Source organism: Cervus canadensis, chromosome X (genome assembly GCF_019320065.1).
Source record: "Cervus canadensis isolate Bull #8, Minnesota chromosome X, ASM1932006v1, whole genome shotgun sequence".
Classification (NCBI taxonomy): domain Eukaryota; kingdom Metazoa; phylum Chordata; class Mammalia; order Artiodactyla; family Cervidae; genus Cervus; species Cervus canadensis.
Genome location: NC_057419.1, coordinates 62,842,338 through 62,859,793, shown reverse-complemented (window position 1 = coordinate 62,859,793; position 17,456 = coordinate 62,842,338). Strand labels below are relative to the sequence as shown.

General features: G+C 37.3%; 1 protein-coding gene across 1 annotated transcript in view; it reads left to right on the top strand.

Moving 5' to 3' along the window:
* Nucleotides 1-17,456, top strand: part of LOC122435578 (oligophrenin-1-like) — a 189,687-nt gene that overhangs the window by 155,701 nt on the left and 16,530 nt on the right. Inside the window, exons 6-9 of the mRNA XM_043459754.1 lie at nt 6,601-6,711; nt 11,724-11,828; nt 13,593-13,722; nt 16,221-16,324. Of these exons, the coding sequence (XP_043315689.1) occupies nt 6,601-6,711; nt 11,724-11,828; nt 13,593-13,722; nt 16,221-16,324 (450 nt within the window). The remainder of the gene's footprint in view (nt 1-6,600; nt 6,712-11,723; nt 11,829-13,592; nt 13,723-16,220; nt 16,325-17,456) is intronic.

Here is a 17,456-nt window from a genome sequence, read left to right as displayed (position 1 = left end):
CATGGAAAAGAAATGCAAAAAGGCAAAATGGTTGTCTGAGGAGGCCTTACAAATAGCTGTGAAAAGAAGAGAAGCGAAAAACAAATTTGAAAAAGAATCCAAGAAGCACAGAGAGTTCCATACAGGATAAACCCAAGGAGAAACATGTCAAGACACATACTAATCAACATAACAAATAGTAAATACAAAGAAAAAATATTAAAAGCAGCAAGGGAAAAGGAACAAGTAATGCACAAGGGGAAACCTATATGACTAACAGCTGATCTTTCAGCAGAAACTCTGCAGGCCAGAAGGAAATGGCAGGATATATCTGAAGTACTGAAAGAAAAAAAAAACTCTATAACCAAGATTGCACTACCTGGCAAGGATGTTATTCAAAACTGATAGAGAAATCAAAAGTGTTACAGACAAGCAAAATTTAAGTGAGTTTAGCACCACCAAACCAGCTTTACAACAAATGTTAAAGGTGTTATTATAGGCAAGAAACACAAGAGAAAGAAGTGACCTACAGAAACAAACCAAAACAATTATGAAAATGCCAGTAGGAACATATACAAAAATAATTACTTTAAATGTAAATGGATTAAACACCACAACTAATAAACACAGGCTGGCTGAATGGATACAAAAGCAAGACCCATATATATGATGTCTACAAGAAACCCACTTTAAGACTGAAAGTAAGAGGATGGAAAAAGATATTCTATGCAAATGGAAATCAAACGAAAGCCAGAGTGACAATTCTCATATCAGGCAAAACAGACTTTAAAATAAAAAAATATTACAATATATAAAAAAGGACACTATATAATGATCAAGGGATCAATCCAAGAAGACATAAAAATTTTAAATATTTATGCACCCAACATTGGAACACCTCAGTACATAAGGCAAACTTTAACAGACATAAAAGCGGAAATTGACAGTAACACAATAATAGTAGGTGACTGTAACATCTCACTGACGCCATAGGACATATCATCAAATAAGAAAATTGATAAGGAAACACAAACCTTAATTGAAACTTTAGACAAAATGGACCTAATTGATATATTCAGGACATTCCATCCAAATGCAGAAGAATACACTTTCTTCTCAAGTGAACATGGAACATTCTCCAGGATAGACCACCTCTTGGATCACAAATCAAGCCTAAGTGAATTGAAGAAAATTGGAATCATATCAAGCGTCTTTCCTGACCACAACACTGTGAGGCTAGATATCAATTACAGAAGAAAAAAGACTGTGAAAGCACACACATGGAGATTAAACAATACATTTCTGAGTAACAAATAGGTTACTGAAGGAAGAAGGGAAGTTAAAATATTCCTAGGAAAAAAATGACAGGAAAAATATGAAAACCCAAAGCCTGTGAGATTCAGGAAAAGCAGTTCTAAGAAGGAAGTTTATAGCAATACAATCTTACCTCAAAAAATAAGAGAAACATTGAATAAACAAACTAACTTTTCACTTCAAATAACAGCTGGAAAAAGAATAACAAAAAAATCCCAAAGTTAAAAGGAAAGAAATCATAATGATCAGAACAGAAATAAATGAAAAGAAATGAAGGAAACAATAGTAAAGATTAATAAAACTAAAAGCTGGTTCTCTGAGAACATAAACAATACTGAAAAAACCATCGTCCAGACTCATCAAGAAAAAAAGGGAGAAAAATCAAATGAACAAAATTAGGAATGAAAAAGGAGAGGTTACAACAGGCAATGCAGAGAGGTTACAAAGGCTCATAAGAGACAATTATGAGCAACTATATGCCAAATATGGACAACCTGGAGGAAACTGATAGATTCTTTGAAAAGTTCATCCTCCCAAGACTGAACCAGGAAGAAATAGAAATTATGAACAAGCCAATCACAAACACTGAAATCGAAAGTGTGATAAAAAGTCTCCCCAAAAACCAAAAGCCCAGGACCAAATGGTTTCACAGAATTCTGTCAAACATTTAGAGAAGAGCTAATGCCTATTCTTCTAAAACTCTTCCAAAAAAATGCGGAGAAAGGAACACTTCCGAATACATTCTGCGAGGTCACCATCACCCTGATACCAAAACCAGACAACGACATTACACAAAAAAAGAAAATTACAGGCTAATATCACTGATGAACATATATGCGAACACCCTCAACAAAATTCTAGCAAACAGAATTCAACAACAGACTAAAATATCATGCACCATGATCAAGTCAGGTTTATCCCAGTTATACAAGGATTCTTCAATATACACAAGTCAATCAATGGGAGACATCATATTAATAAATAGAGAGATAAAATCCATATGAAAAATCTCAATAGATGCAGAAAAAACTTTGACAGAAATCAATAGCCATTTATGATAAAACTCTTCAAATATTGGACATAAAAGGAGCTTAACATAATAAAGGTAATATACAGCAAACCCATAGCAAACCTTGTTCTCAATGGTGAAAAACTGAAAGCATTCCCTCTAAGATCAGGAGCAAGACAAGCCTGCCTACTCTCACCACTATTATTTAATATTGTTTTGGAATTCTCAGCTATGGCAATCAGAGAAGAATGAGAAATAAAGGAAATCCAGATCAGAAAGGTGACTGAGATTGGAAAGGAAGAAGTAAAACTCTATTTGCAGATGACATGATATTGTATGTAGAAAATCCTAAAGATACTATAACAAAATTATTAGAGCTAATCAGCAAATTTAGTATCACAGGATACAAGATCAATACACAGAATGCCCACCATCAAAAAATCCACAAACCAGTGCTGGGGAGGATGTGGAGAAAAGGGAATGCTCTTGCACTGTTGGTGGGAGTGTAAATTGATACAGCCACTATGGAGGACACTATGGAGATTCCTTATAAAACTAGTAATAAATCTACTATATGACCCAGCAATACCACTTCTAGGCATATACCGTGAGGAAACCAAAATTGAAAAAGACACATGTACCCCAATGTTCACTGCAGCACTATTTACACTAGCTGAAACATGGAAGCAACCTAGATATCCATTGACAGATGAGTGGATAAAGAAGCTGTGGTACTGATGAACCTATTTGCAGGGAAGAAATGAAGACACAGACATAGTGGTGGACGTATGGACACGGTGGAGGGGAAGAAAGAGAGGGTAAGACAAATGGAGACAGTAGCATGAAAGCATGTATGCTATGACTTGTAAAATGGATAGCCATTGGACATTTCCTGTATGACTCAGTGAACTCAAACTAGGGGTCTGTAACAACCTAGGGAGGTTGGAAATGGTGGGAGGTGGGAAGGAAGTTCAAGAGTGCAGGGACATATGTATACTTATGGCTAATTCATGTTGATGTTTGGCAGAAAGCAAATCAATTTTGTAAAGTAATTATTCCTCAATTAAAAAAATAAAAAGATAGCTAGCATTGCATTTGATAGGTCAGGAATAGATATAATTTTTTCTATGAGGTTTTCCAACAGTAAGTTTTTTATTTTAGGTTCTGCACTAGGTCTACAATCACAGAAAACTAAAGAAACTGACCATATGGATCACAACCTTGGCTAACTCAATGAAACTATGAGTGATGCTGTGTAGGGCCACTCAAGACAGATGGGATATGGTGGAGAGTTCTGAGAAAACATGTTGGACTGGAGAAGGGAATGGCAAATCACTTCAGCATTTTTGGCATGAGAACCCCATGAATAGTATGAAAAGACAAAAAGATGTGACAATGAAAGATGAACTCACCAGGTTGGTAGGTGCCCAATATGCTACTGGGGAAGGAGCAGAGAAATAGCTCCAGAAGGAATGAAGAGGATGAATGAAGCAGAAACAGTGCCCAGTTGTGCATGTGTCTGGTGGTGAAAGTAAAGTCCTATGTTGTACAGAACAATATTGCCTAAGAACTTTGGATGCTAGGTCAGTAAATCAAGATAAATTGGAAGTGTTCAAACAGGAGAAGGCAAGAGTGAACATCGATATTTTAGGAATCAGTGAACTAAAATGGATGGGAATGGTACATTTAATTTAGATGACCATTTTATTACGACTGTGGGCAAAAATCCCTTAGAAGAAATGGAGTAACCTTCACAGTCAACAAGAGAGTCTGAAATGCAGTACTTGCGTGCAATCTCAAAAACAATAGGAAGATTTCAGTTTGCTTTCAAGGCAAACCATACATCACAGTAATCAAATCTATGCCCTAACCACTAATGCCAAAGAAACTGAACAAAGCAGTTCTGTGAAGAACTGCCACACCGTCTATAACTAACAACAAAAAAAGATGTCCTTCTCATCTTAGGGGACTGGAATGCAAATGTAGGAAGTTAAGAGATACCTGCAGGAACAGGAAACTTTGACCTTGGAGCAGGGCAAAGCTAACAAAGATTTGCCAAGAGAAAACATTAGTCATAGCAAACACCCTCTTCCAACAAAACAACAGATGACTCTAAACATGGACATCACCAGATGGTCAATACCAAAATCAGACTGATTATATTCTTTGCAGCTGAAGATGAAGAAATTCTATTCAGTCAGAAAAAAACAAGACCTGGAGCTGACTGTGACTCAGATCATGAACTCTATATTGCAAAATTCAGACTTAAAGTGAAGAAAGTAGGGAAAACCACTAGACCATTCAGGTATGACCTAAATCAAATCCCTTACGATTATACAGTGGAAGTGACAAATAGATTCAAGGGATTAGATCTGATAGAGAGAGTACCCTAAGAACTATGAATGGAGGTTCATAACATTGTATAGGAAGTGGTGATCAAAACCATCCCCAAGAAAAAGAAATGCAAAATAGCAAATGGTTGTCTGAGGAGGACTTACAAATAGTTGAGAAAAGAAGAAATTCAAAAAGCAAAGGAGAAAAGGAAAGATATACCCATCTGAATACAGAGTTCCAAAGAATAGCATTACTTTGCCAATGTCTTAGAAGTGTTCCTTTTGTCTTAGAAGTGTTCCATGTGAGTAAAATCAGATTGTGTGAGCTCCACAGAACTATCAGAGTCCCACATTACTTTGCCAACAAAGGTCTGTCTAGTCAAGCCTATGGTTTTTCCAGTAGTCATGGACGGATGTGAGAGTTGGACTATAAAGAAAACTGAGCGCTGATGAATTGATGGTTTTGAATGGTGGTTTTGGAGAAGACTCTTGAGAATCCCTTGGATTGCCAGGAGATCCAACCAGTCCATCCTAAAGGAGATCAGTCCTGAGTGTTCACTGGTAGGAGTGATGTTGAAGCTGAAATTCCAATACTTTGGCCACCTGATGTGAAGGGCTGACTCATTTGAAAAGACCCTGATCCTGGGGAAGACTGAAGGCGAGAGGAGATGGGGATGACAGAGGATGAGGTGGTTGGATGGCATCACCGACTCAATGGATATGAGTTTGTCTAAACTCCGGGAATTGTTGATGGACAGGGAGGCCTGGCGTGCTGCAGTCCATGGGGTCGCAAAGAGTTGGACACGACTGAGCAACTGAGCTGAAGTGAATTGATGCTGGTTCTTCAGACTGTGTTTATTGGTTTATTTCACTTTTTTTGTACTCTTTGTAGCATTTTGTTGAATGCTGAACATGATGCCCTGGGTGAAAGGAACTGATATAAAAGAATGTTATTATGTGGTTTTATGCTTATCTGACTACGATTTAGGCTGTGCTTAATTTGCTATAACCGCTCTTGCTAGAGGCAAAAACCTCCTCTGGTATCTTTGTGTTTTGCCTTCCCTATTATCTTTGGATTTTTTAAGAGATCTGTTTTTTTTTTTTTTTTCCTGAAATTGATGTTTTATTCCCAAATCTTTTTCTATATACTATTTTATTTTTTTTATTAGTTGGAGGCTAATTACTTCACAACATTTCAGTGGGTTTTGTCATACATTGATATGAATCAGCCATAGAGTTACATGTATTCCCCATCCCGATCCCTGCTCCCACCTCCCTCTCCACCCGATTCCTCTGGGTCTTCCCAGTGCACCAGGCCCGAGCACTTGTCTCATGCATCCCACCTGGGCTGGTGATCTGTTTCACCATAGATAGTATACATGCTGTTCTTTCGAAACATCCCACCCTCACCTTCTCCCACAGAGTTCAAAAGTCTGTTCTGTATTTCTGTGTCTCTTTTTCTGTTTTGCATATAGGGTTATCGTTACCATCTTTCTAAATTCCGTATATATATGTTAGTATGCTGTTCTTAAATAAGGTCTGACACTGGTTGTGGCAACAGGCTTCTGCGTCTGGGCTTCTGCTCTGGTAATCTCGGATTCTCTGTATTCAACTATCTATCCAATTTGTTTTGGATACATTTTTTTTGGAGACAGTTGTTTTTCCTTTGACTTCAGTGGTCTGTTGGTTCTAAGAAGAGTGGTTGATTCTCAGTTTAGCTTTTCCTTGTATGAGGATGAGCACAATAACTTCCAAGTTTCTTATTTATTAGGCCAGAAACTGGATATCCTGCATCAGTCACTTTTTCTATCTTGGCTTCATGTTCCCTATTTGTAAAATAAAGGGATAAGATCACTGCTTGGTAGCATAATTCTCTTCCAGCCCTAGCATTCTGTTGAATCCATAAACACTGACTAGCATGAGTGACTATGCCAATATGTGACATTTATTACCCTTCTTCTATAGGCAGACCTCCAGGTGGACAAGGAGAGGCACAATTTCTTTGAGTCATCCCTTGATTATGTTTATCAAATCCAGGAAGTTCAAGAGTCTAAGAAGTTCAATATTGTGGAACCAGTAAGTTCTAATGATGAATGGTCTAAAAATATTTACCAAATATCAAGTAAGTGTAGAGAACTGTGATTATAAAATTGGAGTTTCAAAGAATATGAATATAGTCAATGCTTAATAATGAATGTCAATGAAATAGACACACTGGCTTGTGTTATTCTTGCTCTCTAACCAATGTTCTCTCTCTCACTCTTCCTCATTCTTCCCCACCATCCTTCCTCCTCTGATTTCTCTCTATAGCTATGATTTTTCTTTATATTTCTTTTCCTCCTCTCCTTTCTCGTGTTCCTTGATTTTTCTGTCACCCTTCATTTTACCTTGTTCTCCTCCCTTCCTTCCTCTCACACTTTCATAAGGTTTCTGAAAATACCCATCATATCTCAGACGCTGTTCTAAGAATGCATGTTTCTTGCATTCCGTGACTTCCCATTCTATTTTTACTTCTATCATTTGAATATTTTTCTAATTAAATATCCTTAATATATTATAGAAGATGATGTACTGTGGTTTGATAAGTGTTTTGATTTTTAGCAACTTTCTTTTTTATTATAAAAACAATGTTAAAACAGTTGCAACAGTTGCAGTAAAAGCTATAAAAATTTATTAATATATGTAAAACAAATACAACATATCCCCCATACAGAGATGATCACTGTTAATATTGTGGTGTTTACCTCCTAAATTCTGTGTGTCTGTTATATTCTTTTGTCTATCTATTTTGCCTATGTACTTGTTGGTGTGGGTGTGTGTACACATGTGCATGTGTGTGTACACATATTACACATAAGCATGTATATCTGTGTACCTGTTATCTGTGATCACAGTTGTATATATCTGTATGTGTACATTTGCAAACAAATGTTTATTCATTTATCTGATAAGCATTTATTGAGTCTCTGTTATATGCAGGCACTGTGCTAAACACTGGGTATCGTATAGTGAAAAAGACAGACTCAGTTTCTGTCTTTGTGAAGATTACACTTTCATGGGGTGGAAAGAAGGATACACATAAATAAAATAATCTGAGTTATGGTAATGGCTAAAACAAAGAACAGGAGCAGACAGCTACTTTAGGTCAAATGGTCAAGGGGAGATCTCTGAAAGTGACATTTAAGATGAGATCTAAAGAAAGAAAAGATAAGGCAATGTGAATAATGGGAAGAGAACTTTTCAGGCACAGAAAAAACACATGTACATAGTCCTTAAGTTAGCAGAGAATGGTGAGTATCACTGATGAGAGAAAAGGAGGGTGGCAGGAAATAATATCTGATAAGAAGGCATAGGATCTGTAGGCATGGTGAAGGGATTAGATTTTAGTCTGAATTGTAGTAGAAAAATCACTGATGTATATTAAATAGGATATGACATAGCTGATTTTGTTGTGTGGAGAATAGCTTGGAAGAAGGCAACGGTGGAAATGAGGAAATGAGTTAGGCTATTCCAGTGGTCTAGGCAAGTGAAAATGTTGCTTTGGGTTAGGGTGGTGGTAGTAGAAATAGAAAAGAATGATTGGATTAGAGATATATTTTGGAAGTGAAACTGGCAGGGCTTACTGATTGATTAGACTAAGCTGTGAGTGAAAGAAACCAGAATTCTTTGCTTTTTGGCTTGACTAACTAAGTAAGTAGGTGTTGGTGTCATTTCTTGGGATGGGAAAACTTTGAAAGAAAAAGGAAGGGTGTCTACATAACTGTGTGTGTGGTACATACACTCATGTGCATTTATATATATGTTTGTACATGTACACATATATAACTGTATGTATGTATGTATATTTAGGGCTTTCCTGGTAGCTCAGTTGGTGAAGAATCTGCCTGCAGTGCAGGAGACTGGGGATTGATCCCTGGGTCAGGAAGATCCCCTGGAGAAGGAAATGGCAATCCACTCCAGTATTCTTGCCTGGGAAATCCCCTGGACAGAGGAGACTGGTGGGCTACAGTCAATGAGGTCACAAAAGTCGGACACGAATTAGTGACTAAACCATCACCACCACCATGTGTATATAGATGTATATATATACATATATACACATGTGTATAGTACATAAGTATGTACATAGTTTTAAATATGTTTATGTATATATACAGAAGATTTTTTCAAGTTTTCCCATAATAACATCTTACAGAAAAATCCAAATAAACTTTTTGGCTAACCCAATATATTTAATTTGTGTTTGTGTGTTTTTGTGTGTGTCAGTCGCTCAGTCATGTCTGACTCTTTGCGACCTCATGGACGATAGCCCACCAGGCTCCACTGTCCATAGGATTCTCCAGTGGAGACTACTGGAGTGGGTTGTCATTACCTTCTCCAGGGGATCTTCCCTACTACGGCATCAAACTTGGATCTCCCACATTGCAGTCAGATCCTTTACCATCTGAGCCCCTGGGGAAGCCCATAGTTTGTGGTTATGTACATATATATTTGGCAAATTTGGAAAACTCAGCAGTGGCCACAGGACTGGAAAAGGCCAGTTTTCATTCCAGTCCCAAAGAAAGGCAATGCCAAAGAACGTTCAAACTACCACACAATTGCACTCATCTCACACGCTAGCAAAGTAATGCTCAGAATTCTCAAAGCCAGGCTTCAACAGTACGTGAACCATGAAATTCAAGATGTTCAAGCTGAATTTACAAAAGGCAGAGGAACCAGAGATCAAATTGCCAACATCCATTGGATCATCAAAAAAGCAAGAGAGTTTCAGAAAACCATCTATTTCTGCTTTATTGACTCTGCCAAAGCCTTTGACTGTGTGAATCACAAGAAACTGTGGAAAGGTCTTCAAGAGATGGGAATACCAGACCACCTGACCTACCTCCTGAGAAATCTGTATGCAGGTCAAGAAGCAACAGTTAGAACTGGACTTGGAACAACAGACTGGTTCCAAATCAGGAAAGGATTATGTCAAGGCTGTATATTGTCACCCAGCTTATTTAACTTATATGCAGAGTACATCATGGGAAATGCTGGACTGGAGGAAGCACAAGCTGGAATCAAGATTGCTGAGAGAAATATCAATAACCTCAGATATGCAGATGACACCACCCTTATGGCAGAAAGTGAAGAAGAACTAAAGAGCCTCTTGATGAACGTGAAAGAGGAGAGTAAAAAAGTTGGCTTAAAGTTCAACATTCAGAAAACTAAGATCATGACATCCGGTCTCATTGCTTTATGGCAAATAGATGGGAAAATAATGGAAACAGTGAGAGACTTGATTTTTCTGGGTTTAAAATCACTGCAGATGGTGACTGCAGCCCTGAAATTAAAAGACACTTGCTCCTTTGAAGAAAAGCTAAAACCAACCTAGACAGCATATTAAAAAGCAGAGAGATTACTTTGCCAACAGAAGTCCATCTAGCTAAAGGTATGGTTTTTCCAGTAGTCATGCATGTATGTGAGAGTTGGACTATAAAGAAAGCTGAGCACCAAAGAATTGATGCTTTTGAACTGTGGTGTTGGAGAAGGCTCTTGAGAGTCCCTTGGACTGAAAGGAGTTCCAATCAGTCAAATCCTAAAGGAAATCAGTTCTGAATATTCATTGGAAAGACTAATGCTGAAGCTGAAACTCCAATATTTTGGCCACCTGATGTGAAGAACTGACTCATTGGAAAAGACCCTGATGCTGGGAAAGATTGAAGGCAGGAGGAGAAAGGAATTACAGAGGATGAGATGGTTGGATGGCATCACTGACTCGATGGATATGAGTTTGAGTAAGCTCTGGGAGTTGGTGATGGGCAGGGAAGCCTGGTGTGCTGCAGTCCATGGAGTCACAAAGAGTTGGACATGAATGAGCCACTGAACTGAACATATATATTAATACACACATATAGATGTGTTTGTATGCATATAGCATGTAAGTGCATATTTATATGTGCTTCATTGTTTACTTTCTAAAAAGAATAGAGCAGTTTTTACTACTTCCTGTTACACTTTACTCCCTGGTGGCTCAGATGGTAAACAGTCCTCCTGCAGTGCAGGAGACCTGGGTTTTATCCCTGGATCAGGAAGATCCCCTGGAGAAGGGAACAGCTACTCACTCCAGTATTCTTGCCTGGGAAATCCCATGGACAGAGGATCCTAGCGGTCTCCAGCCTATGTGGTCGCAAAGAGTCTGACCCAACTGAGCAACCAACACACACACACACACACACATTACACTTTACTATTGCCAGCACTGAGCATTGATTTTTAATATGTTTGTATTTCACAGACGAAATTTTTATTTTGTTGTTATTTGTGTATATTTGATTTTTATTGGAGTGAACATTTGAGGCATTAACAATATATTTTATTGATCATTTCAATGTCTTCTGCAATGTCCAACCCCCTCCCCAATATATTTCTAATTTAAAAATTGTTTTTCAAAGAAAGATCCTTGGATATTTTAGCATTATGATATTGTTCATTATGATCATTTATCCATTTTTACTTATTGTTTTTATCAACAAATATTTGAGTCTCCTTCCCCAGTGGTTCAGTATTAAAGAATCTGCCTGCAATGCTGGAGTCACACGAGACAGTGATTCAATCCTTGGGTCTGGAAGATCCCCTGGAGGAGGGAATGGCAACCCACTCCAGTGTTTTTGCCTGAACAATCCCATGGACAGAGGAACCTGACAGACTACAGTCCATGGGATCACAAAGAATCTGACACTACTGAAGTGACTGAACATACATGTATTTATAAGAACTTTACTCTGTGCCAGTCCTGGAGATATAAAGGCAGTCCAATCCCACATTATGTTCATCCTGTCCGTAGTTGATTGGTTTCATATGCTATCTGAAAAGGGTATTGTTGAATAAATTTGTTAGTAGTTCTTATTTTCTGGATTTGAGTCCAGTGTGAATGTTTAACCTAATGAAAGAATAGCTATGTGTAGACCAATTTGTGTTGCATTACTGCTTTTAACACTATACTGGTTAAACACTGTGTGAAGTTTCTTTTTTGTATATCTTGTTTCCCTTTATTTGATTAATGAGAAGACGGTGGTGATACAGTTATTTTTATACATTTTCTCTAGGTCTTGGCCTTTCTTCATAGCCTCTTCATTTCCAACAGCTTGACTGTGGAACTAACACAGGATTTCCTCCCATATAAACAACAGCTTCAGCTCAGTTTACAGAATGTGAGTTTGCATGTGGGTTTCTTCACCAGTCTTTGCATTGCAATTGGATTTCAGTCTCAATATCTTGACTTTGGAATTTTAGGTTATTATATCCCAGCTAATTTGTGAGGACCAACTGGTGTGGATCACAAATATTTTAGTGTAATAGATTGTTTTTACTCTTCCAGTTTCAACTATTCCCTGTCTTTGAGGCTGACTGTTGTTCAAACCCACCCTTCCACCCACTAACACATCTTATCTATCCAATATTTGTTAAATGTTGCTAATTTGCTATATCTCTCCTAGATTAGAACCCATCTATGGGCTTATTTAAGTACAGGTCAGTTCTTATGCTAGTTAGTCAAGATACCCTCTTTGTAGGTTTTATTAATATGAATGCCCATTCTTCCCTTCCTTTTCTCATTTCTTTTCTCATTACATTAGTATAGTTAAAAAATTATCTTGAAGAATTGTCTCAACCTTCTTTCCCATGCTGTTTCTTATAGATGGGCATAAGCACAGCCTTCCCTTCCTTGTCGCATATCATTTTTCTCATTTTGTTATTTAACCCACATGTAACAATTACTTAGGTATATAATGAACATATACCTTGTGCCAGGCATTGTAAAATGCACTGAACATACCTTAATGAGGCACGTTAGTTTTTGTCTTCAGGGATTATTCAGTCTCTTAGAGCTGAGAGAGATAAACAGAGATACAGCATGATTACTTATGCAAAGTGTTAAAATAGAGTTAAGACCAAAAAAGTTAAAAAAGCACAAAGTATAGAATAATTGTCTGATACAGTAAAAGAAGGCACCACTGAGGTAGTGATTTTGGACTTGTTACATTGCATAAAATTTATAGATGAATTTTTGGATGAAAACAATTTGTTGTTTAGGAGATTCCTGATTTACACTTGTTTCTTTCTGGGTACTCTCTTTAACCAGAATGTGAGAGTTCCTATCTTCTGCCGATTTACAAAATATTCCTATACCTAGGTCAATTGCTTAATCTTCCTCCAAATATAACTTGAAAAGTCTGAGTTTAGCAACAAATATTTGTGTGTGTGTGTGTGTGTGTGTATATATATATATATACATATATATATATACACACACTAGGTAGGACAGCCCATATCACCTTTTTCAATGACATCATGTGGCAGTCTTGAGACTAAACAGTGAAGACCTATCTCTAGTCATGATACACACATTTCAAACTGTGTTTTGCCATTGATTTTTAATCATGTACTTTTAAAGATACTACTTCTTAATATCAGCTTTTCTTATTCATGAGCATGAAAATGTAGGTTTTCTGTTGACCTATGTTCAAAGAGAGCACATTTTCATATCCTTTATTCTAATGGCCAGGATTTGATTCAGTGTCAAGTAACCAGTAACTTGACCTGAGACAGAATGTAGAAGTTGCCATGATAATATTATCCTAGGGAACCTTCTTTATAGCCTTCCTTTTTGTAAGGTAGAGTTCAATGTGATGGTCAGAATTCTTAGAGCTTTTATTTCTTGGAACCTTTTGTAATTTCTATTAGAAAATGTCTCCCAGGTACATTATTATTTACATTTCTCTCTCCCTTTTAGCCTTTAGTACTGTTAAACTACACTAAATTGTTTTCTAGTTACTATGCCACTCAGCACTTGTTTTTTGCTATGTTGTATCACATGATAAAAGCTGAGAAAACTCTGCACTGAATCTCTGACCATTGAATGCTTCTTCATGATGATGGTGCTGATGATAATGATTATGATGATAATATCTTGACAGACAAGAAATCATTTCTCCAGTACCCGAGAAGAGATGGAAGAACTTAAGAAAAGGATGAAAGAAGCTCCACAGACATGCAAACTTCCAGGACAGCCAACCATCGAAGGCTATCTCTATACGCAAGAGAAATGTGTGTGGGAATACAGGGATAGCCACTGGGTTTAAGTAGGCTGATACCCACTGCCACTTGGCCTCTCCAAACTCCAGGCACCCATATAGTTCATAGACCCCTTCCAGCTATACCTCTTTGGAAACCAGCATGAGAACAGAGAAAATAAAAAGGAGGGAAAAATTAAAGGGGGAGGTTAAGGATTTGTATTTACAAAGGCTGTGGGATGATAAAATTTAAGATTTTCTCTGAGATTCAAAATGGGAATTGTTAATTGCTTAATGCTTTCAATGACTCTGACTTAGGCTAAAAGGAAGGTAGGAGAGAGGAGGCATCAAATAACATTTATTATTACCTATTATGTGCCAGGCATGGTGTTAAGTGCTTTAAATATACTACTTCATGTAACCTTTGAAAGCACTTTACCATACCCGTATTCACGTGAAGCCACGGAGGCTTAGAGAGATCACTAACTGGAAGTCACCTAACTATCAAGTAACAAGGCTAAGTGTAAAGTCAGGTTTGTGAAATGCCAAAACGTATGCTCCTACAACTGTACCCTATACCTTCCATTGCCTTAGGATCACAAGGTTGCCTTTAAAGCACTACCCAACCATTATGATTTCAGTGAACAACACAGTTGTTCATTACTAACTAAGGGAAGTGGGTTATCTTATTCAGTCACTGAATATTTCAGAGGTTTAAGCTTTTCTGCCTCCTAATGTTATGTAAACCTGTATGTGCTCTTTGATTTCCTTTTGAACTGTGATACAATGTCTCCAAAGCCTGTGACTTCAGTCTCTGACCTAGTGAGTAGGTAGAAGAGACTATTCAGAGGTTACCAGTGGCAAAACCCACTGAAATCCACAAACCATGGTATTTCAGCATTAGTATTATCATACTTTTCCTCCCTTAGAGAGTCCACTTTGATGGTTTTCAAAGATGTGTTCTCTTTGTCAGGTTGTTCTTCACCTCTCCGTTGCAAGATCTCTCAATCTAAATGCTATTGATTGACATTTCAGTTTGGGTAATTCTCTGTTTTGAGAGGTCATCCTATGCATTATAGGCTGTTTTGAAGCATCTATAGCCTCTCCCCACTTTATTCTTATAGTACTTCCCAACTCTGATAACCTAAGATGTCTCTCGGCATTGCCAAATGTCCTCTGGGAGGCAAAACTGCTCCTAGTTGAGAACCACTGCTATGTTATACGAGGGGTAGAGTATGAGTATGTTGTCTTGACTCTAATATCAACTAACTATGTGATCCTTCTATTCCCCAGTTTTTAAATTTTTCAAATGGATATGATATTCCTATTCAGTTGAATGTATGTTTACTAAAAATCCTTTTTGCCAGACAATGTGTAATGAACTGGGGGTACAAAAAATGGATCAAATTTAGTTTTTGACCTCAAGAAGTTTACAGTCTAATGAAGACACAAGTATATTAAGAATTATAATGAAATGTGTTGAGCATTGCATTTGGAGAATATATCTATGGGCTTCACTGAGGAAGTGATATATGAAGTGAAATGTGAATTAAGAGTGGGGGTTTGACAGGTAAAAAAAAAAAGCAAAGAAAATTCCAGGTGTATACCATTGCATGAGTCAAGGCACAGAGGTATGTGAGAGTGTATTTTATTTGTAGGGTCTTAGTTATCCAGGAAGAGTCCTGGTTTATACTTCTTGTCCAGATACAATTATTAATAATGCACTGTTCACTATTAAATATGTCCTGAATTTGATCTATCAATTATATCACCAACTATTTATTTGATAACTGAATGTAATTCAATGAGTCAGGGGCATAGAGGTGAGGAGGGCAAAAAGCCAAGTTGAAAAGCTAAATACAATCACATTATAAAAGGCTTTGTGAGCCAACCTAAGGAATTTGGAGAGAATGGGAAATCCATAGGTGGTTTATAATAAGAGAAATGATATAAATAGAGATATATATTTTAAAAATATTCTCTAACAAAAGAGTAGAGAATAGGCTAGAAAGGAGTGATCAGAGAAGGCCACTGAAATCATTAATTGGAGAAATAGTGAATTTTTGTTTTTCTTGGAATATCTTATAAAACATTTTTTTGGCAGACATCAGAAATAGAGTCCTGAATGAATTCAGCTATAAAAGGAGTGAAAGAAGAGACATGTAGGGGATAGAATGAGCAGAACCCTACCACCAGTCAAGTAGGGCAGGTTATAGGGAAGGAAAAGCAGAAGATTACAGATGTTCCTAGCTCATACAATAGAATGTATAATGGGAACATTCACAGGGAACACAGTAAGGAGAGTGGTTTGGAGCAAGCCAGAGCAGATGTGGAAAGTAGTTGATGAGGATTACAATAACCATATGTGTAGTGGGCTGGTGGCACTGCATAGCTGGACCTCAGGGGAAAGGTAGGACTAGATCTGGATCATGACCATGAAAAGTAAACTGTGCACAGGTTCTGTCTTACAGGTAAACTGACCATGCAGCCAAAATACTTATTCTATCAGCTCATTGTTGCCTGTCTTTGTAGGGGCTTTGGGAATATCCTGGGTGAAATACTACTGCCAATATGAGAAAGAGACCAAAACGCTCACTATGACGCCTATGGATCAGAAGCCAGGTGCTAAGCAGCAGGTCAGTTCTTTGGTGGATCACATTTTTTTGAAATGCAAGTGTGACTGAATCACAGAAAAGAATATATATTGACTTCATGTCAAAGAATTGAGTCTATCACTGTCACATGAACCCATATCTTCATATGTTTTTCTTGACCTAAGTTTGCATTGGCCCAGGTACTACTCAGTTGAGTGAAGAATCTCTGTTAATGATTTCAGGACTTCTGAAAGTGCCTTTACTCTTTTAGATCATTGTTACAAGTGTCTATCACATTGTACAAAGAAAATTTACCAAAAAATATGGATAAATTGGAGGAGGAGAGTATTACTTGCTTTTAAGAAGGCTCTACTATGGATTCTTTTAAATAGTGTTTAAAAAGAAGCATTTTCCAAAATTCCTTTTTTAAAGGAGTATTCTGTCATCTAAATTTGAAATAACCTGTACACTACATTTTATGCAATGCTCAAATATCTTTTTTTTTTGTTTGTTTTGTTTTTTGTTTTTTTTTCAAATATCTTTAAGCAGTTAATTCCCCTTCCAGCCTCCAGACTTTCCTCTAATCCCCAAAATGGCAAGATGAGTTTGACACACTGACATGATAATTCACTTACTATCATGAGGAGGAACTTGATACTATTTATATTATATTATAAATTCTATACTACTTCATGTGTGACCACCCAGCTAAATAATTAGTCTGTCATCTCACTTTTTCCCATCTTTGTAGGGGCTTTGGGAACATACATACATAGAACCCTGAAGGTTTCTTAAGATAAAAGCTGATAGACTGACTATTCATTTTCTAAAGGTAGTATCCTTTTAACTGTCTTTCAGACAGGGCCTTAGGGCATAATTTATAAAAGTTTCCATTATTTACAAATTACTTACAAAATTTTTTTTTAATTTTTTTTTTATTTTTTTTTTCCAGTGGGTTTTGTCATACATTGATATGAATCAGCCATGGATTTACATGTATTCCCAATCCCTATCCCCCCTCCCACCTCCCTCTCCACCCGATTCCTCTGGGTCTTCCCAGTGCACCAGGCCCGAGCACTTGTCTCATGCATCCCACCTGGGCTGGTGATCTGTTTCACCATAGATAGTATACATGCTGTTCTTTTGAAATATCCCACCCTCACATTCTCCCACA